This window comes from Copadichromis virginalis, linkage group LG6 (assembly GCF_057382275.1).
Source record: "Copadichromis virginalis isolate Kocher_CV1m ecotype Utaka linkage group LG6, C_Virginalis_male_GT1.1, whole genome shotgun sequence".
NCBI lineage: Eukaryota > Metazoa > Chordata > Actinopteri > Cichliformes > Cichlidae > Copadichromis > Copadichromis virginalis.
Genome location: NC_140623.1, coordinates 21,816,305 through 21,832,876, shown reverse-complemented (window position 1 = coordinate 21,832,876; position 16,572 = coordinate 21,816,305). Strand labels below are relative to the sequence as shown.

At 37.1% G+C, this 16,572-nt stretch overlaps 2 protein-coding genes across 2 annotated transcripts; both read right to left on the bottom strand.

Moving 5' to 3' along the window:
* Nucleotides 1-4,830: 4,830 nt before the first annotated feature.
* On the bottom strand, nt 4,831-8,351 carry cnga1a (cyclic nucleotide gated channel subunit alpha 1a). The gene is made up of 8 exons (XM_085460888.1): nt 8,272-8,351; nt 8,117-8,179; nt 7,974-8,027; nt 7,721-7,876; nt 7,525-7,629; nt 7,096-7,202; nt 5,971-6,581; nt 4,831-5,869 (listed from the first exon to the last, which is right to left on the bottom strand). The coding sequence occupies exons 1-8, from the start codon at nt 8,349-8,351 to the stop codon at nt 4,868-4,870; spliced, it is 2,178 nt and encodes a 725-aa protein (XP_085317014.1). The 3' UTR covers nt 4,831-4,867.
* Nucleotides 8,352-10,389: 2,038 nt separating this feature from the next.
* enam (enamelin) lies at nt 10,390-11,730 on the bottom strand. Its single transcript, XM_085460887.1, has 5 exons — nt 11,677-11,730; nt 11,547-11,570; nt 11,311-11,373; nt 11,154-11,195; nt 10,390-10,779 (listed from the first exon to the last, which is right to left on the bottom strand). The coding sequence occupies exons 1-5, from the start codon at nt 11,728-11,730 to the stop codon at nt 10,390-10,392; spliced, it is 573 nt and encodes a 190-aa protein (XP_085317013.1).
* Between the last annotated feature and the right edge of the window lie 4,842 nt (nt 11,731-16,572).

The window sequence follows — 16,572 nt, the reverse complement described above, 5'->3', positions numbered from 1 at the left end:
CTCACCTTGCCATCCAGCACTTAGTATTTCTCAGCCTAGCCAATAATGTTCATTAGCTCTTCCAGATAAAAACAAAGACTTTCCTGTTATCTGCTTTTGCGTTCAACCTAAACCTTTCAAAATTTCATTTAGATCAGGACGATAAATATTAATAAATAATGTTACCACTGTCTTCATCAGTAGTTTTCTATCCAATTATGCTCATCTTCCCTCATTTTTAAACACAGGGATAAAATAAACACACTGTGCCATCTCTTCTTCTGACTGTCATTTAATTGGTGGTAATACCGCAGAAGCACTAGCTGGTAGTTGGGCCATACGCGTGTCTTTGTGCAGTTGAAAATAATCCGCTTGTAGTTGAAAAACAATCAGGCAAACATTTATTTCCACAGTCTTGAAAAAATCCGTTTGAATGTTCCTGTACACTGCAAACACGGTAAGAAAACTGTTTGACTCCACAGCTAGTTAAAGCCCCGTTACTCCACACTGCCAGTCGCGAACGCTCCCCCCATGCACAGTTACCATGTATTAAAGGAACAGTACGTAAAAATGAAATAAGGAAAGAAAATACAATTTAACTGTAAATCTTATCCTAAACAAATTATAAAGTAAAAACTGAAATTCCCCATTATCTTACACTTATCCTTATCCAAAATTATTCAAATTATTAACAAATATACACTCTGTGCAATCTGAGTAAACTAACAGATGATTAGACCTTTATCTTATACAGTTGGAAGAAAAGAATAATCAATAAAAAAAGAATAAAGTTGAAACACATTAATTGGGTTTTGGTGCTTTTGACACATTATAGAATCCAAAAGTGAATCTGTATAACAATAGAGATAGGCTTGTTTATTCTGTCTTATTGAGAGACGATATTTAGAAAATGGACTTTTAATTAAACACTAAATTGCTACCATCTGAAGTACAGTGCAATGAACCTGCTGTCATCTCTTCATTAATCAGGACCAAGATGTTCTGCTCTCAGAATGCACCTTGTTAATTTTCCAAGCGCCAACAAATTACAGTCCTCTGTGTTACTCATTCATCCTTGTGAGTTATCTCAAATGAGTTGCTTTTCTTCTTGGTTTGGCTTTATCACTGATTTACATATGAGAGCTCACAAACTCTTTGCTAGTGCCATACGTTCAGCAGCACTGGGAGAACAGCACAAAGGATGATCAATAGTCACATGCCTGGCTGCTTTCACACTCTATTTGGGGACCCGAGTGTGTGGCATTTATTTTCGTTCTCTCAGATGTCTTACTTTGATCTAAAACGGTTCATTTATTTTCAGGTGAAGTGCAATAGTAATAAAGTGCTGATGAGTGAAAAAGAATTAGGTCCTTTTGATGTGAAACAAGAGATTTCTCTATGTTATTTTTGAAAAAAAATCAGGGTTCACAAATGTCCCTTCACTCTTGAAGACAGCTATGTGATTTCATACAAAGTACCTTCATATGACTGAATGTTTTTGTTACATTTTAGATTTTTATTTCCAGCTCTTCCTGTTTCACTTGAGGAGAAAAACAGACTACTAGGAATATCAATTTAGTGACACCATAGGCTCCACTTTTTGCAGTAATCTTCACTGCAGTATTAATATTTGAACACAATGAAATGGAAAATAAGCTCAATTATTTACATAGTGTATGACTAACATGAAAATTTTCTTTAATTGTTAAATAATAACTGGCATTTATAATAAGAATTATAAAGAACACTGTTGAAACAACAGTATGTGAAACCAAAAAGGAGGCGACTCTCACCCTCCTTGACTTCAATTTGACTCCATTCTTTTAGACTTTATGTTCTCTTGCTTCATGTGCTGTTTGGTTAGATTTAAGAACCAACACTACTTGGTTAAGGCTATCCCACATACTTAAATTAACCACCGGTCCAATTCCTAGCAGCAGTGAATCCATACAAGAATTTCCATGTACCTATTCATAAAATACCTAAGGGTCTTTTATAATGAGCCGCTTATTGTTTACTTATATGACTGGCTGACACAGTAATCACTGTTTGCTATTGTTTTACTCGCTATGTGTATCTACATCACTCTGCATTCAATCATTGGTAAATTAATATTATATATATATGACTTTCTTCTACCTGTCTCTTGTCTTAACCCAGTATAACGGCCAAATATGTAATGTAACGTGCCAGTCCAATGTGTGTATGTATCGCTTTGCCTCTCCAAAGTGTGAAATGGACCTGCATGCAGAAGTTCCAGTAAGCTACAGTACCAAAAGAGGGAGATTTTTTATGTCGAAGAGACATTGCTAATACATTTACATGTAAATACATACCTATCTTAATCATTTGTAAGAGGACCCTGGAATGTACTTCATACCTTCCTTGGTCACTACTAACTTCTTGGATTTAAATATATTACCTCCTCCTGCTGGAAGTGCAACTTCTGCATGTATATTCATTTCAAGCTTTGGAAAGGCAAAGTGTGACATGTACACATTGAAGTGGCGTGTCTGATACACTCTTTGCCATGATATTGGGTTGTTTGTTCTGTTTCCCTCCCCACAAGAATAATTAAATAAAGAACTAAAAAAACTGAGCCATGTTGGCCATTATTAAACTATGATTCCTCTCTCTGCAAATAACATTTTCAATTATCATTCCTAGTGCTATTAGCAAAGTCATACACCATTTCAGGTCACTGAATGATAGTTTTAAATTAGCCTCAAATCATTTATATGAAAGAGATTTGACTTGAGGTTCCAGAATTTTTAAGTTTGTGACTCCATCAAAAAGGGCCAGTGCCTGGGCCTCTATTTATACACACTTATGTATGACAGCCTCTCAGTTTGAACTCATCAACCCATGCATGGGAACTAATGAGCTGAACTAGTGTGTCCAACTTGTGGGTTTGTCCAAAGCCAAATATGAAAAGCTTTCCTAATATTTGGATTAAAGGCTATATTGCATTTTTCAGATTGTTTTTTTTTTTGTTTGTTTGTTTGTTTTTTTAATGAAACAGTTCATAGATTTTTTTAATGCCTCTTAAAGTCAGTTTTCCCTTTTTGGTTGACCTACTTATGATTCATGTCGTCACTACTTGGAATTGTTAGACAGCTTGCCTATGGATTTTGCTTATTGCTTCCACTTGCACTTGTGCTACAACCAGCTGATTCCAGGTTATATGCTGGAGGAGGAAAATAGTGGCGTAGTCTGCACCCTGGATATGACAATTGCTTTTATTTTTATTGCACAACTGGACGAGAGCATGGTGGTTAAGTGGAAACTGCATCCATGACAGAAATAGCTGCATTATGCTGCAACCCCCCCCCCCCCCCCCCCAAAAAAAAAACGTTAGCTTTGCAAGCATCTGCATAGAAAGCATGCCAACGCTAGCCAAAGTGATGTTAAAGCTGAGCCCAGCCCAGCAAGCAAGCAAGCAGACCCTGAACTTCAGCTTGTAAAGTTCAGGGTCTGGTTGTTGGACTGTTTCTACCTGTTCATGTTTCTAAAGTAATATGACATTGGTGATCACTTTAAAGTTTCTTTTTGGTGGTATTGATCTTTCGTTTGTGCTGTTGTCTTTTTTTTTATTATCCCTAAATACTAAAGGAAAGATCATATGTGTGTCCACAGGATAGGGATTTGTGTTGGTGTATGAGAATGTAGCCTATGGGTTTTATATTGTTAAATGGTAAATATAAGACAATGTGTTTCATGTCAAGACAATCATTTACTAAATGTAACAAATTATTTTTGCCTGGAAGTAATTAAGTATGTAATTAAGTGTACTTTATTACAGAAAAATGTGTAATATGTTTTTTTGAGTAATGACCCCAACATCAATCACAGCAAAGAGGGGAAATACTTCCAACATTCACAAACATTTGACCACACAGCACACAAATAATTTGGATCAATGTAATACCTTTGACATATTGGCTTGTGATGATGGTGACTCTCAAGGCAGAGTCAATGAGAACCCAATGAGAATCAATAAGGAATTGAATCAGTGATGCAATCGGAATCGTTAAATTCTTATCAGTTACCATCCCCAGGCAAACAGATAATCATCAGTTGTTCTCTTGGGAAGAGCTGCTGAACAACTTGTTAAAGCAAATATCTCATCACCCATCAATGTGCCAAAAACACAAAACATTTAGGCATGTTGATATGGTCAAGATGACCAAAGATGAAGCTCAAAAAGAGCTTTAGGATGGGGAAGAAAAAAAGAAAACACCTATGAGCCGCAGTTCTCTGGGTAAAAATATGTTGCCCCTGCTGCTTCAGGTTGATAGGAAGATAACAGTGACTAAAATAACCACTCATTACAGTGAAGGTATGCAGAGGAGCATCTGCTGTTTTAGCCCATCTGGCTAAAACAGCAGAAGACCGCAAAAAGGCGCAACTCATGTCTGCTAAGAACAGGAAACTGATGTTACAATTTACACAGCTCAACAAATTTTGACAATAGAAGATTGTAAAAATGATTCCTGATCTAATATGTCTCAATTTCTTATCCAACATTTAGATGGTAGGGTCAAAATTTGACACTTTGAGCCCCTTAGCACCAAACAAGTGTCTTTTAGTGCTACAGCCTACCCGAGTATTGCTGCTCATAGTGTGTTTGTCTGCCCAATGTTTAATTGAATGAGAATATAAAAATGGGAAAAGATTTTGTATAATATGTTAATTTTATTACACATATAGAATAGCAACACCTTTTAAGGACAACTTAGAGTAGGTATTTCAGTCCATCTATAGTGTTTCATATGTTGTCTTTTATATTATTACTGAATCATTAAAGTACAAAGTCCACTTCATTATGATAAGCATTCTATTGTAGCTACATAAAAAAAAGAGCTTGGTGCATTACATAAATTATTGTTTATTTTTTCTCTTCTTCCTTCTCTTCTTTGGTGTCTTCATCTTTTCTTTCTTCATCTCCTCCTTCATCTGTTTTTTCCTCTTCCTGCTTTTCTTCATCTTCTTTTGTCATCTCAATCTTTTCCTCTTCTTCCTTTTCCCCTTCTTCTACTTTTTCCCCTTCTTCCTTTTTCTCTTCTTCTACCTTTTCCTCTTCCCTTTTCTCCCCACCCCCCTCTTTCTCTTCCTTTTTATCTTCTCCTTCTTCCTCATCTTCTTCTACCTCCTCTCCAGTTAAGCGCTCAAGATCTATAATACGATGTTTTAGAGTTTTGTCTGCATTTTCGTTATTTCGTAAGATCTTCTTCAGCTTGACTTGCATCAGCTCCATGGTACCATACAATTTGTTTACCTTCTCCTCCAGCTCTTTTTGCTCAGGTTTGATATTAGCTGGATCCAAGTCTATAAGACCATCTTTCATCAGGATCTGCCGACCCTTATCCTCAAGCATGCCTTTGGCATCTGGATACTCTGACAATGATTCCATCAGGTCATCCTTGGAAAGGCAGAAGAGCTCTGAGTATCCAATGCTGCGAATGTTGGCGGTCCGCCTGTTACCCGCTTTGCTACCTTTAATATTAAGAATACTAATCTCACCAAAATAGCTGCCGCTTCCAAGTACAACAAATTGTGTCACACCATCATCGGCAACGACTGCCAGTTTTCCATCTTTGATAATATACATCTCACGACCAATGTCACCTTTCTTACAGATGTAATCTCCAGGGCTGAACACCTGTGGCCGGAGTTTGAGCACCAGCTCAATCAGCAGGCCTGCCTCACAGTCTGCAAAAATCCGAACTTTCTTTAGCGTCTCCATGTGGACTTGGATGGCTATTTCTGCTTTTAGCTTGTCTGGGAGATATCTCAGCACTTCTCTTTCATCCTGTGCCTTGCCATTATTCCACAGATAGTCAAACCACTTGATGACTCGCAACTCTAGGTCCTTACTAACCTTTCGAACCTGCAAATGAAAAGAAAACAAGAGGATTAAAATAATATTTAAAGACTAGATTATTTTACTACGTCTTTTGATCTAGACTTTTTTGATCAATGTTTATTTACCTGCATGTACTGCTTAATGTTGTCAATGCGGGACTGGAACTGGGCTTGGGCTGCATTCATGTTGGAGATCATGGTGGCAATGTTTCCCACAATGGTGGCAAAGATTAGGACTCCAACTAAAAAGTCCACAACATGGAAGAGAAATTCTGAGTCCAAAGCTGGTGGTGGGGTTTCTCCAATAGTTGTCAGAGTCAGTGTGGACCAGTACAGGCTGAAAGCATACTTCCTCATGGGCTGTCCAAACTCAGGCTCCTCAGGATCATCCAGAGCAGGGTAAACCCAGTCATCAGCACCAAATCCAATAGATTTGGAAAAAGAGAAATACCAGCAGGCATTCCAGTGGATGATAATAAGGATGTACATGATAAGGTTTGCAATACGGAAGATGTTGGGGTAATTGGTTTTAGTCTCTGTTTTGGTAAAGAACTCCATCATGCGCCCAATCCTCAGAAGCTTGTTTATGCGGATCTCTGGGTAGTCGATGCCAAGGACGAAGTAGAAGATGTCAGTGGGCAGCATGGAGAGAACATCGAGACGAAACTGAAAGCTGCTGATGTATCGATCCAAAAGCAGCTTCTTATCTTTCACTAGTAGGCCTTGTTCAAGGTAACCTGCAGTTGAAAGACAGTGTTTACCATTTACAGGGACATTGTGTTTTTAAATACTATATGGAATTGAATGTTCCCTTCTACTGCAACAATCACCTTTTAATTGCACACAGGATCACCGTTCAAACTGTAATTATTAGCAGCTTTAAGATTTGTAGTTGGTGGTGTAAATAATGCTCTAGATATCTTATAGTAAAGCAGTTTCAACAAGTCTTTTTTTTTCTGTTGATCAGAGTACAAAAATTATATCCAGAAAGGGAATTCATGTTAGAAAGGGATGTTTTCTAACATGAATTCAGCAGTACAAATTTCCATTTTGAGTCTTGCTGGATGATAGTTGATTGCTGTGCTGCAGTAGAGAGACAGAACCACACCATCACTTACATATAACATGACCAGGAGAAACGATGACATCACTGGCCACTCATTTCATCTGTGTAAGTCTAATTAGTGCTTTGAGGAAAACTATATCACATTTTGAAAATATTTCTGCAGAATGGTAAGGTTAGTCTTTCACCTGTTCTGGCCCTGAAGAACATATCAGCCAGGTAGATAAGGTCTGAGGTGTAGTCCAGAATAACCCAGTAAATTATGTAGTCATGCTGCAACTCCTCAAAGCAAGCCCTGTTTGCAAGAGAAGACAACCACCAGCAGTGAGGGTGGTTTGTAAATTAACAATGTTGAATATCTCAGGACTATGTCCTGTTGTGCTACTGTCGCACCCCATTAACCCAGTAATCTGTACTAACAGAAAAAAAGACAATACAATGTTAAAAAACACAACTTCTCACTTAAAAAAAAAAAAAAAAACTATTTCTGTGCATGAAACCAAACTGTAGCTAAAAGTAGTTTTAATGAAGTAGGATATTAAAAACAAACAACCAAATGAAATCATGTAAATATTTGACCTTTAGTGATGGAAGAATGACTGATTTATCAAGGTCACCTGGCTATGATCATGGTCCAATTATACATCACTGGTAGCGTAATGATAAACAGCCAGTTGTAATACAAATTTCCAGCAGGATTAATGACAAATATTTCTGCTGGCCTGTGGAGGAAAGAATGAAAGTGTAAAATAAATACTCAAAATCATACAACACATAAATTTATTTTGAAGTTTCTGTAAATTATGTACTTACTTATCTTTGTCCTTGCTCTTGTCTTTCTCTTTTTCTTTTTCTTTTTCTTTCTCCTTTTCTTTTTCTTTTTCTTTCTCCTTTTCTTTTTCTTTTTCTTTTTCTTTCTCATTTTCTTTTTCTTTTTCTTCCTCCTCCTTCTTCTCCTTCTCCTTTTTTCTGTAATGTGCAATAATAAATTAGAGAATACTGAGCACCGGTTATCCTTAATAACATAGTAACATTTCCTAAAAGGTGAGGAGATAAAAATCAATACTCTTTCTTTTCCTTCTTTTCCTTCTTCTCCTTTTTCCTTTTTTTCTTTTTCTCTCTGAAAAAAAAAACGATTAATGCAACATGTTTAACGTGATTACAGGAATCTAAGCCTTTACTTTTTTCATGACTCCAAATTGTACTTACTCTTCATTGTTGTTGTTATTGTTCGTGTTGCCTATATGAAGAGGCGTTGATTGAGGTGAACTTCTGAAACAAACACAGCACACTTTATTAACTGACAAATCTTTGCTTTTTTGTCATTATTATTCTTTGTGTATTTATATTTAAGTTTTGCTCACATGTCATCGTCACTGTCACTGGTAAAGTGAGGTGGAACATAAGGTGGCGAGGTGAGCAAGGCCTGGGTGGTAGTGGCCATTGCAGCAGAACTGTAGTATACTCTGCAGCAATAAAATATTTTTCAGGATGACAACTTCATTTAAGTAGTGTTGGGTTCTAAATTGGTTTACACATATTTTAAACTGAAACAGGACGTATTTTGGCAGTTGTTTGATCACCTAGCTTTAGAAGAAAAAAAACTGAAAAATATATCTGCTTTTTGATTTACCATAGGAACTTTTTGATTTGATTTGATGTTTTCTTTTTACAAACAAGAGCAACCCATGGAAGCAGAAATGTGTTGTGCTGTCAAAACTTGTTTACTGAGACAACAAATAAACATATAAATGATTAATGCCTGAATAAATAAATAACTAAATAAATACAATTCTTACATATGTAAAAAAATATATATTTATAAATATATAAAGTTTAATTCAGTTTTATTTATATAGCACCAAATCACAACAACAACAACAGTTGCCTCGAGGTCTAAATACATAAATAAATACACACACACACACACACACACACACACACACACACACACACACATATATATATATATATATATATATATATATATATATATATATATATATATATATATATGAATAAATCAATCCATTAAAAAAAAAGATTTTACTGTCTTCATCTGCATCATGTGTCACTTATATCCAATGTTACTATTGCATTTGTAGTGTCAGTCTCAGCTGGTAAGCACATTGTTTTACAGGTCTAAATGAATTATTTAGCCATACACATAGATGATGCTACAAAAAGAACTTACAGTATCGTGTGACTAAACTTACCTTTTCCGATCCTTAATGTAATTTAAAGTCCATTTCCCTTTAGTTGTGTACTTCCCTGGAACTTAGACACTCACGGTATCCACAGATTTATTGTATCATCAATCACTGAATGCTATTTAATAATGTATAACAACATGTAACTAGGCAACTAACACCTGTAGGTACTGAGTCCATCTAACTGTGTCATAGAGTCTCAGTGACCCTGATGAGGATTTGGGGATTAGACTTGTCTGAGGAGAGTGGTGGCAAACTCAATCATCCTCCCTGCTTGTCCACTCCAGCGGGAGATGAGATACATTTAAGTGAAGTTTCGACAAGCCTCAGTTAACCTCCTACTCAGGATCCACAACACTGAAAACCATTATGTGTTGACATTGTTTTTAAAATTCAGCAACAAGCTATAATTTTCCTGATCATTTGCTGAACAGAGGATTTAGTCTGCTTGCACACACACACGCTTACACGCACTCTAACACACACACACACACTACTCCTGCTCAGTCAGCACTCTCCTCCATATCCTCCTTTAATCCTATTAGATCATGTCCAGTAAAACAGATTCCAGATCAGGCATAAAAGAACAATAATGTCTCGTGTGAAATCAAAGCAGAACCTCTATCGGTGAAAAACGTGTACAGGAGTATATGTAGAAATCCTGTGGTTCAGTGGCTCTCCCTGTTGGCTGATGTGGTGTTTGCAGTTTTATGACAGCAAATTTCACAGTTTGCATTTGAGCTGAAGCATCTTTGCAGGAGTTTAATGTCCTTTAATTTGTTTTGGTTTAGTGTTGAAATAAGTATAAATGGAGATGACAGTGTGTGATTTTGATGTGTTTATGTCACTGATGAAACTCAGGAGAACATTGACTAGAAGGAAACACTGTTGAGGTAACAGTGGCACACAACAAGATAAAGATCGTGTACACAAAATACTGATATGTTATTTTTTGGCACTTTAATGGTTTAATACTGTGGACAGTACAGCAAAACAATAAAACATAAGATAATCCTCAACCATTTATACAATGTGTTGATGACTAAGAATAAACTTTCAATTACAGAACTACAGAAAAAGAGAGAAACCACAAACAAAAAAACCCTTTTTAGATTAGGTCTGAAAACACATTTTGGTTATTCTCTTTACAAAGTGTTCAATTTTTTCCCAAATAATTTTTTTTGTCTCTTTTAACTACATCACCTGTATCTGTTTTCAGCTTTTGTTCTATTTGCTAACAGAGGAGTATTGTTGCTGGTGATGAGAGGCAGATTACAGTGCAGTGGGATCTGCTGGCCCTCCTGTCATGTTAGCCTCACCGACATCAGTGGCACGGGCGTCAACCTCAGCTGGGACATCAGCAGCAGCAAGTATATCGGCGGTGGCAGGGGCAGCTGGATCAACGGCCACCTCAGGGGCTGCTGGGGCACTGTCAACAGGAACTACATCAACAGGAGGTACATCCACAGCAGCAGCATCATCAACTGGAGCAACATCTATGGGGACGTCAACTACAGCTGGCTCTACCGCTGCAGGGTTTGCTGAAGGCTCTGCTTCAACCATGGCTGGGTCGGCCTCAGCTGCTTCCACCTCCTCGGCCTCCTCTACCTCATCAGAGTTCAGCAGGGCACGTCCTGCAGCTTTGGTGGCAGGGTTACCATCCTGTGCCAAAGAAATGGGAAAAAATCATGTCATATATATGTTGACAAAAAATGATGAATTTTTGAAGTTAGCTGCTTCATGTTCAGGGTTTATGCTTGTGACGCTGTCATATTTAAAGTTATTGTTTGAACTAATGCTCCAGCAAAATGTGTAACAGTCTATGTTTCTTTGCCTTGTTACACCCGTCAGAGTGTCGTCTGTCCTGAATGTGTCCTTTTCTTGTTCTAGCTCTGTTTTAACAGTGTTTGCACATAGTGTCTACCGCCGTTGTCAATTTAGCCTAAATCATGCAATCATGCCAAATATGCTTATTTTTAGTTTTCACAAAAATCCACCACTAAGCTCCTGTAAGAGGCTAACAAGAGTAAACTTACGGGAGAATTAGCAGAGGGAATGAAGGGATTTTGGACTATTCCCTGGAAAGAAACAACAATAATAGGAATTAAAACAGATTTATAATCATAAATGAGCATTCATGGAAGGTCTATCTGAAGTTCTTTTTTACTTCAAACATCAATGAACCCCCATTACCTGCTGCTGGTACAGCCTGTACATCTCCATCCACCTCAGGGCCTCATTAGCATGTGCTGCAATCTGCAAATAAATACCAGGCATCTTCAGACATGCGGTGCAATTAAGCCAATTATACCCTGTCTGTCAGACAACGATCATAGTGCCCAACTGATGGCATGACAAAAACATAGCATTACATGTCATAGCAGACGGATCCAACACTCAAAACAGAAAAGTTGAAAAGGCCATCTTACCTCACTGCTTTCGCTTGCTGGAAACTGCAATTTCAGAAATAGAAGTGAGCAAACAACAGTTAGATGTGGATAACTGTGTTTTAAAATGGTATCAGATGGCAGATTTAATAATACACAATATTAGACTTACAGGGGCAGCGAGAGTAGAGACCAAGAGGCACATGAAGAGAACAAGCTGCTTCATTTTGACAGGTTCAGTAGAAAAACCTGTATAATATAACATACAACCCAGACTTTTATCTAAATTTTTCTTAATTTTCTTTGGCGAATAGGGGGGGCACTTTAAGAAAATCAAGAGAGAAATAGTTTAAAAAAAATTAGATTAAAAATATTTGTGAAAACAACAAGGTTGCCCCAAAAAAAGAGAAATAGTTTCTGTTTGTAAAGTCACCTTACCTTGTTGTCCTGGAGAGAAACTGTGAAAAAGTACCTCAGTAGAAAGAAGTCTACTTCTTGTCCCTCATGGATGCAATTTATATACTGCTATATCACGTAGCAGCCAATCCCATCCAGTAGAACAGGCACACCTATGTGTTTGAAGAATTATCCTTACATGTCAAAGGTAAAAAAAAAAGAGGTATCTAGGGTTGAGGCCCCTGTTGTTGTTAATTACATGCTATACAAATATGCTTAGCACATATGCCCACCTTTACTGCCCTAAAACCAAACTTTGAAAAAAAAACAACAAAAAAAAACAGAGAGAGACGCCATGAAGCAGACATAAGCATGTAATGATATGACAGAGAGTCCCTACTTAGTTTGACTTGAAAACAGTGAAAAGGAAACTTAAATTAACTTAAATATCTGCAATATCTTATTACTAAAAATAATGTAAGTACTGGTGATAGCTACAGAAACATGAAATACAGTGTTGATCCTCCTCGCTTGAACAGAGGTTATAAGAACATCTATTCAAGTATTGCACTTTTTCAGCTCTTTCTTTTAGCTTAGCATTTTAAAGGGTGGGGTATTTTAAAAAAAAGTTTTTTTGACTGACTACAGACATTATGTTTCATTATGCATACAGGAGATAATGTGTAGAAATGTATGTAAAGGCTGGTTAGCCTTTACATACATTTTTCTCATAATCTGTTTTAGTCTAAGAAAGAATTCTGACCCCATGTAAAATACCCTCTGCAATGGGGTATTTTACACTGTATGTATTACAACAATTGTGTGACTTAAGTTAAACAACTACATATTGTTTCTCAATTGAACACCACATTTCACACAAGTATTCCAAAGATTATTTTCATCTACTGAAACTTACAGTGGGTGTAAGTGCCAGTGGGAAGCACCACTTCTATAGTGTCTGAGTTTTAACTAAATGTGTTTCTTTAACTGGCGTGGCTGTTCATCACAGTGATTTTGAACATTATAGCTCACTTATGTTTATTTTTTCAGGTTCCAGATCAGATAATGAAGGAGTTGGTCTGTAATTTGCTGAACTCTATACTATTCTGACCTCAAATCCGCTGAGTTAATCAACTTTGTCAAAAGATAACAATCTCTCCATTAGGCATTTAAAAGTTAACAGTTGATATTGTGCCATGTAGTTAGATTATTACTGTTTTCTCCTTTGAAGAAAAACTGCAGTTATAAAAATGTGGTTACAATGTGATCATCTGTTTCAACAGGAATATAGAACTTTTAACTCTCAAACTATGCTTTGTTTCAGAAGGCTACATTGTTGCTTTGACAAACAAATGCTTTAATGCTTTTTTGTTTCTTAGAACAACATCAAAAGCAACAGAACGAAATAAAGCTTTTTTTTTATTTTTAGGTTTTTACTTACTTTTAGTAAAAATCTAAAAGCGTGACTTGCATCAAAGCTCTACAAAGCCTCTACATAGCAGTGAACCTCATAACTGGGTGTGGCTCACTTAAGGTAAACCGTCATAAAGAACCTCGTTCAATTCACTGGAGTAAAGTGTTCTAAACATTTTTCAAGGACTAGCATGAAGCAGATCCTCTTCCAGCTTCATAAAAGTCTATAGAAATGCAACCCTTCAGCTCCCTTCAGTGAGCATTTCCCTGACAAGTGATTCAACCCTAGTTTCAAGTCTTAAGGTATACAAGCAGCAATGGTTGCTTTGCTTTGCCACTGCAACCTCATCTCACAGTCACTTGAATTTATAGTTAAGCCCTTAAAGCTGCTGCAGTATTCTCCTGAACGATAGTTGTCACCAGGGGCGGAGCGTGGGGGTGGCTTACGGGGCTTAAGCCCGGGTTGTTTTGTCAGAAGCCCGGGGTATTTTGGAGTGTAATTTTTTCATAGTTAGATGCCTGGCTGACAACTGTATAAAACAAAAAGTACACACAATATTCGAAGCACATAGTGCACACTGTGGGAATTTACGACTGTGCGTGAATCCCCCCCTGATATTGGTATGATCCAAGTTCAGGCACTAAGCGACTGAGCGAGGGGGCGGGGCAGCTGCTACCCGTGAGTGCGCTGTTGGAGAGACGGAGCCAGCCATACTAAGGAGAGCTTAAGTTTGACCAGGTACCAAAGCAAATCATTCGTACCGTACAAATAATGTAAATATGACGGTGCATCACGAAAGATTGATATGAAACTGATCACTTGACCAATATTACGTTACTTGCTCTTCAAGTGAATCAACAAATGGCAAAATGAAAAGCCGAACAAATGCTAATTTTTTTTAGAGTCTTAGCTTACGTGTGTTTATTTCATATTTTCAGTTCTTACCCTCCCTGACTAAATCGGTTTCAGTTATGTACTGAAACATAAGAATGGACATTCGAGGGTTCTTTCAAAGAAAAAACTCAGGTAAATGTTATTTTATATATTATGCTTTGTATGTTGTTCAGTATATTTCTATGCAAAACAAGAGGGATTTCAGTACACAGCAGGATATTCACATTTGTAACCAGATATTTACACTTTAGGGAGAAAACATAAAACATTTTTACTGTACAACATCAATTTAGAGTAAATTTTTGTTTTAGATAAATATTGAAATATATTTTGAATTAGTTAAATTTCAGAATAAAGAGAGACAGAGCTTTCTGTTTTTTATCACTTTCATCAAATTTAGGAGTACATGTACACTAAATTTATTGTTAATTAATAAGAAAACTCCAGACGATTCCATTCTGAGCTGAAGAAGCTTCTGATAGGTTAGTAGTTCCTTGCAGTTTGCCATGTGAGTAAATTGGTGGCACAGCTGTGGATGCATATAAGGCAAAACACAGAGCCTGTTTCTTTGACATGGGAAAATCAAGAGATGTCAACCAAAACACCAGGAAAAGAACTGTGGAGCTCCATAAGTGTGGCTCAAGTTTGAATACAATTTGGTGCCATTTGCAATTAAGAAATACAGATAGTTTCTCTCTTTACTCTTAAAGTTAACAAATATGTTTTTTATATTTATCAATCTAAAAAAAATAAACATTTAGTCTGATTTGATGTTACAATTAAAAAAGTGTTTTTATCTGAAGAGTAAATATCTGGTTTCAACTGTATATTTGATGATTGTCAGCACAAAGAGGGAGAGAGAGGAGAACGAGGACAGAACAGATGAACAAGAGCAGGTGAGACACACATGTTAGTCAAATGGTCGTTTGCCAAAAGTATCACCGTATCACAGGTCCTCATGTATCTCGTACCTAGTGTTTCTTTTTAGGTTTGTTATTTTTCAAATTCTGTATTTATTAAGTTATGCAGGCTTGTTTGCACAACAAGGCTAAATAATTATATAAACTTTTCTCAATCTAAATAGTGGACTTTGGTAGAATTAAAAAATAAGTGTAGTGCAGGTCTATGATGATTTTTAGTGCTATCATCTAGTTCTGATTCTGGTTCTGTCTTGGTTAAGTCCTCAGTAGTCCTGATTTTGAACTGTTGTAGTCCTGTTTTAATTCTGGATCAGTTCTGGGTCTGGTTGAATTGGGGTTTAGTCCTCGTGTCTTGATACAGCCCTGACCTTGTTCTGCCTTGCTGCTTAATTAAAAAACTAGTTTAAGGTGTCCTGCACATGTGATATATACTTTTCCCTATATGAAGTCATTCTTTTTTGAACAGAGCCTATTAATCTTTCAGTCATTTCTACACCCCCCCCCCCCCCCCCCCAAAAAATAAAAATAAAAAAATAAAAAAATCCCACATGCATACTACTCTTTGGGCTAAGCCCCGGGTGTTTCAAATGTCTGGCTCCGCCTCTGGTTGTCACCACTCAGACAATATCTTAAACATAAGTGCTGATAAAGGAGGAGAACTTAAAAAGGAAGCCAAGACTGTGCCTGTTGCAAAGTTTTTTCCACAAAATCGACAAAACAAGTTTTCAAAGTGTTCCAACATTTACGTCTGTATATCTGTGTGTCTTCTGAGTTTCTGTACACGATTGTACACTTGAGTTTTTAACCTATCTGTGGCAGCTCCAGCACAATGTGCCAGGTTACAAAAATCAAAAGTGCACGTCCGGCCACAAAGATTGTGTCGTGCAATACATTTTGTGATGTTAAAATGGGTATGCAACACCTGTGACACAAGAAACATGGTGATCATAATGGGGCCATTAGATTCCGGTCACATTGGCCTAGAGACCAGTTGGTGACCCCCTGGCAACTACTAGTGTCCAGGGAAAAATGTGTATTCCCTAATTAGTTGGTCATCTGTTTATGCCTTTAGTTTCAGTACTTGGGGGGCCATCTGGGGGGGCATCACTGCAGCTTCCCAGTCTCATTATCAAACAACAAAGACACAGGCATTCTCACATTCCCTCACTCATACACTCTCTCTCTCTCTCTCTCTCACACACACACACACACACGCACACACACACGCGCGCACACACATACACACACACACACACTCACACTATAGGAAGATTGGTGATTCATGTATCTGTATATTTTTTGAGTGTTTCAGGTGCTGTATGTTTGTTTTGTTTTGTTTTTTGTGTATTACAGGTACCAAAGCTGGCAATACATACAATGCAATACAATACTAGAGATTCTATGTAGCTGTTCTTGTTAAAGCAAAATGTGCTTGGTACCATCA

Coding starts and splice junctions, on each gene's coding strand:
- enam (XM_085460887.1), bottom strand. CDS start 11,730: ATGAAGCAGCTTGTTCTCTTCATGTGCCTCTTGGTCTCTACTCTCGCT. Junction 11,571..11,676: donor TCTCTACTCTCGCTGCCCCT/GTAAGTCTAATA, acceptor CTGAAATTGCAG/TTTCCAGCAAGCGAAAGCAG. Junction 11,374..11,546: donor CAGCAAGCGAAAGCAGTGAG/GTAAGATGGCCT, acceptor ATTTATTTGCAG/ATTGCAGCACATGCTAATGA.
- cnga1a (XM_085460888.1), bottom strand. CDS start 8,351: ATGGCCACTACCACCCAGGCCTTGCTCACCTCGCCACCTTATGTTCCA. Junction 7,630..7,720: donor AAGAGCAAGGACAAAGATAA/GTAAGTACATAA, acceptor TTTCCTCCACAG/GCCAGCAGAAATATTTGTCA. Junction 7,203..7,524: donor TGGACCATGATCATAGCCAG/GTGACCTTGATA, acceptor TCTTGCAAACAG/GGCTTGCTTTGAGGAGTTGC.